Source organism: Coffea arabica, chromosome 2e, assembly GCF_036785885.1.
Source record: "Coffea arabica cultivar ET-39 chromosome 2e, Coffea Arabica ET-39 HiFi, whole genome shotgun sequence".
In the NCBI taxonomy this organism is placed as follows: domain Eukaryota; kingdom Viridiplantae; phylum Streptophyta; class Magnoliopsida; order Gentianales; family Rubiaceae; genus Coffea; species Coffea arabica.
Window position 1 is genome coordinate 63,488,565 of NC_092313.1, and position 5,124 is coordinate 63,493,688.

General features: G+C 43.3%; 1 protein-coding gene across 1 annotated transcript; it reads left to right on the forward strand.

Moving 5' to 3' along the window:
* The first annotated feature begins 1,252 nt into the window (after nucleotides 1-1,252).
* LOC113729278 (uncharacterized) lies at nucleotides 1,253-1,870 on the forward strand. The gene is made up of 2 exons (XM_027253593.1): nucleotides 1,253-1,609; nucleotides 1,700-1,870. Exons 1-2 carry the CDS (start codon nucleotides 1,253-1,255, stop codon nucleotides 1,868-1,870), a joined length of 528 nt encoding a protein of 175 aa, XP_027109394.1.
* Nucleotides 1,871-5,124: the final 3,254 nt, after the last annotated feature.

The window sequence follows — 5,124 nt, forward strand, 5'->3', positions numbered from 1 at the left end:
GTTTGCAATTCTTTCCTTTTTATTTACTTATTGTTACATTTGTGATCTTTATATTGCTTATCTCTTCCACTTGGATGTCTTCAATCCTTACACACCTAAACTTTGAATGGATGAACTATAATACTTTATTTTGGTTATTCTTAGGGTTTGTCGGTGATCAAGGGTATAATCCGGAAGGAAACTTTTGACGTTATTTTGCTTAAACTGGTGAGTGTTTTTTGCATGTTAAATATTTTTCAATGATTGTTAAATGAATTTTCGATAGGCGAGTGTGTACTTTATCGCACTCGACCTAAGTGAACGTGAAATTTTTAATGATTAAATGATTGAATGCTACTTGTGCATGAATATAAGCCTTTTGGCTGAATTGGGCCATTGCCCTTCGTTGCCAGTTGACTCGAGCCAGAAGCAGATTTGGTCGGCGGCTGGTGACCCTAGGACAATGTTTGGTATACTCGAATATTACCACAAAATCTGGTGGAGAACTGGCCAGTGAATTCAATGCAATGATATCAATGAATGAATGACAAGATCACTAAAGGAGTTTTCACTTGCAAACGTTTTCTAATGGTGGAGGGATAAGGAAAATGGTTGGCGAATGAATGAATAAATGATTTGAATAAATGGCTCCAAGTGAGTACGTATCCTTCCAATGATTGAATGTTTATTTCTTGAATGACTGGATATTATTGTGCAAAGTTTTCAAAATGTTAAATGCCATATTTCCATGGGTTCTTTACTTGATTGCTTGTTTAGGAACCTCATTGGGCTTTTAGTTCATTCCTTTAGTTTTTTTTTCCTTACAAGAATGGAGGTCCGAAGCAATTAAGTATGAATTAGAGTGTATAATCCTCTTGTACTTATACTTTTGGTTGATAGGATATATGTCGACATTTGGTATTGTATCATACGTTTGGCTTTTGAGTTGTAAATAAGTTTACATTTTGGTTGAATTGTAGAACTTAAATGTTATTCTGGAGGCTTGAATGATTAATCTTGAGAGTTGATTGAGTGAGTCCTGGTGAGAGTTGGGCAGGTGGTTCACCAAACCCTTGGGTAAGCCCTAGGGGAAAGGTGGGGTCATCACACCATTAGCTTTCAGGAAATAGGGGACCAACTAGTCCATTTGTCATTGCAATGGGCTAACTCCCCCTTTTCCTTTTCGGCGGTATATGCGAAGTGCACGAGGACCGGTAGACGTGTGTTGTGGGGAGCGATACGGGTGGTTAGTAATCAATTGTTGGGACCATGGATGGTGGCAGATGACTTCAATGTCATCTCCAAATCTAGTGAACGGTCCGGGGGGGCCCCTCCCAATGAACGCAACATGGAGGAGTTTAATGATACAATGTTTAGCTGTGGATTGGTGGAAGTTGACTTCGATGGTTCGCCTTTTACTTGGACGAACGAAACTATGTGGCAATGCCTTGACAGGTCACTTGTCAATGAAGCTTGGTCGAATATGTTCGGGGTAACTAAAATGTCTCACTTGGTCTGGGGAAGGTCAAATCATGTCCCGTTGCTGATCAGGAGTGGACAAAGGCCTAAGCAGGGTTCTGCATTCCGCTTTCTCAATATCTGGGGAAAGCGCCCAATTTTTTTGGAAACGGTATAAGAAGCTTGGCGAGAACCCGTACAACTAGGGGGAATGCATGGTTTTTTCAAAAAACTGGTCAATACCAAAATAAAACTTCGGCAGTGGAATTCTCAATGTTTTGGTAATATCTCACAAGCGGTGCAGCAGGCCGAGGAGAAGCTGCGACAATGCGAGTCCGAGTTTCAACTGCGACGAGATGACATTTCGAAATCCAAGCTAGGGGAAGAACGGGCAGCATTTACAAGGGCTTTGGCTGTAGAGAGTGAATTTTAGAGGCAAAAATCGACTATAAAGTGGATCCAGGTGGGAGACGCCAATATGTGTTTTTTCCATTATGTTGTCAAATAGAGGCAGAATACTAATTTTATTTCCCGTATTAAAGGGGATAGAGGTCAATGGATTGAAGATGCGTTGGGAATTAAGGATTCGGCTGCCCAATTTTTTTCCAAAATTTTCTCATCTGAACGGAGAGAAAGGGCTGCCCCGATACTAAATTTCTCGATCCCCAGGGTGACCCTGGTAGAGAACGAGATGATAGGGAAATTGCCAACGATGGAAGAATTAAAAGAAGTCACTTTCGCTCTGTCACCTGAGAGTGCTCCGAGTCCGGATAGTTTTGGAGTCGGTTTCTTCCAACAGTGCTGGGAGATTATTAACATGGATCTGCTGCAAGCTGTACAAGATTTCTTTAAAAGGGGTACCCTACCAAGGGGCTTTTCGAGTGCGCTCATAGTCCTTATTCTGAAGGTCCCTAGGGCGTCCTAATGGCGAGATTTCCGTCTCATTAGTCTCTGTAATACAAGTTCAAAGATTATTTCCAAAATTATGGTTAACCGCATCAATAGACTTCTGCCTAAGTTGATCTCGCCCTGGCAGATGGGTTTTGTGCCAAGAAGGAGTATTGTGGATAATATTTTGCTAACCCAAGAAATGGTTTTGAAGCTGGATAAGAGGTTAAACTCCCCGAATTTGATACTCAAACTGGATATGGAGAAGGCGTACGATCGGGCGGAGTGGAGCTTTTTAATTTTTATGTTGCGGCAGTTTGGCTTTCACGAATGGGTGGTCGACTTAATCTTCCGTACGGTATCGAATAACTAGTTTTTGGTTTTGATCAATGGATCTCCAGTAGGATTCTTCAGGTCTTCAAGGGGTGTCAAACAAGGTGACCCGCTATCTCCGACACTATTCCTGTTAGTAACTGAATTCTTAGGTCGGGGGTTGCAGCACCACTTCTCTCAGGAGGAGAGTCGCTTTTATGTGTCGGAGGGGTAAAAAATTCCCTATCTAACCTTCGCGATGACATTATGATCTTTACACGGTGTCATGATTCAGGTCTGGATGCTCTGAAGAATTTTCTTGATAGTTATCAGTCCTACTCGGGTCAAAAAGTTAATTCATCGAAAAGCTCTTTCATTATTTCTTCACGAGCGTCGGAAGATCAATGCGCATGGGTGAGCTCTAAACTGCATTTCCCGCATCAAGGTTTGCCGTTCACTTATCTTGGGGCACCCATTTCTAGGGGAAGGAACATCTGCTTGTTATTTGACAACATTGTTTCCCGGATAAGAGAGTGCGTGTTCTATTAGAGTTTGAGATTGTTGTCGTCTGGGGAAAAGTTGGTGCTGATTCGAGACGTCGTCACGACAATTCCATTGTATCTACTGCAGGTGTTGCATCCCCCAAAAGCAGTCTTTCTGAGGTTGGCAAGGATTTGTAATTCATTCCTATGGGACAAATCATCTGAGTCACGGAGTATTCACTGGGTGACCTGGGAGAATTTGTGTTTCCTCCAAGAGGAGGGAGGGTTAGGGTTTAGGTCCCTTGCGGATATGAGCTCGGCTTTTGATTGCAAGCTTTGGTGGCGCTTGAGGAAAAATGATTCGATTTGGGCCGATTTCATGCAGGTTAAGTACGTCAAGGGGACGCACCCCTCCAGGGTTCAAGTATGTCAACCTTCAGCGTTGTGGAGACTTTTGGAAAGGATCTGGGAGACAGCAAAAAGGTGCATTCGTTGGTGTGTAGGTAAGGGGTTTATCGATTTTTGGTATGATCGGTGGCTCTCCGACCGGCCACTTGCAGAGATGATTCCTGTCTTGAGTCCTCCGCATATGTTGCTAGCGGAATTTTTTGACAACGAAAATTGGAAGATTGAGCAGTTAAGGGAGTGGGTGCCGGAGAATTTGGTGCGTCAAATTCAAGAAGCCAGGTTATATCCGAACCAGGAGGACTGCATGGTATGGGTGGGTGCTGCCACAGGGGAAATTTCAATCAAGGCTGCATGGGATACTATTAGACAGAAACGTAGCGTCTCACATGTGGATAAATTTGTCTGGGGTAGTAGGATCCCCCTCAAGATTTCTTTTTTCGTTTGGAAGCTGATTCGGGGGTGGGTGCCCTTGGAGATGGTCTTGAAAATGAGAGGTTTCTCCTTGGGCTCTCGTTGTTCTTGCTATCTAGCTGCAGAAGAATCCATACTACATGTTTTTGTGGCTGGTCCGGTAATGAAGGATGTTTGGGAGCATTTTCGGAGAGGGTTCAGGATTTTGGATGGCCCTTCCTCCTCTGTCTCAGCCACACTCCTTTCATGGTTTTACTCAACTTCTATGGTGGCGCTGGGTCATATACGCACAATTATTCCATTACTTGTGCTATGCTTCTTATGGAAGAGGAGGAATAAAGTACGGTATGAAGGAGTTTCTTTTCAGGCGCAAGATGTTGTTTTCATGGTTGAGCAGTTTGTCGAACAATTGGGGAGGTATCAGGGGCCAGCTTTAGGGGTGACCTAGAGGATCCATGGTCCCGCTGGACGGTAGCTGTGAAGCTAAAGTGTAGAGCGATGATAGTCTCCTGGAAGAGACCTTCGGCATAGTGGCTCACGCTTAATACGAACGCAAGTCTCAGTCACGGCTGAGCTTATGGGGGAGGTTTGTTGCGATACTCGAATGGCAGGTTAATTTTCGCTTTCTACAAGGAGTTTGGGGAGTTGGATGTACTAACAGCAGAAAGTTCCTCACTGTTGTATGGACTCCAGCGATGTTCAGAAGGGCTCAAAGGGTGATTAATGGTACAGGTGGATTCGGAAAGTCTAGTTCGATTGCTCAACTCAACAGGAATAGCCAAGTGGCTACTCTGCAACACTGTCAGAAGGATATAAGCATTACTTCTTTTTTTTTCGGCTTCGATCCAGCATATATTTAGGGAGGCGAATTCCTTTGCTGATATGCTATCTAAGCTGAGGCTTCCATCAGAGTATTTTTGTACCTCGCAAGATCAACTTCCAAGAAGGATTCGGGCTGCTCGAGAGTTTTGCTATGTACGCATGTAGGTGGACAAAGGGTAGTCTCTCAATGATAGGAGGTAAGCGGTTTGTGTACTCGAACTAATTCTAATGTTGTTGGTTATTAATAAAATCAAGGGCTGGCATCCCCACCCGTTGAGCGGGTTTTGCTATTAAAAAAAACTTTGAATTACGATATTATTTATTACCAATATATTTATGATTAATCTTTCCTACACAAATAATG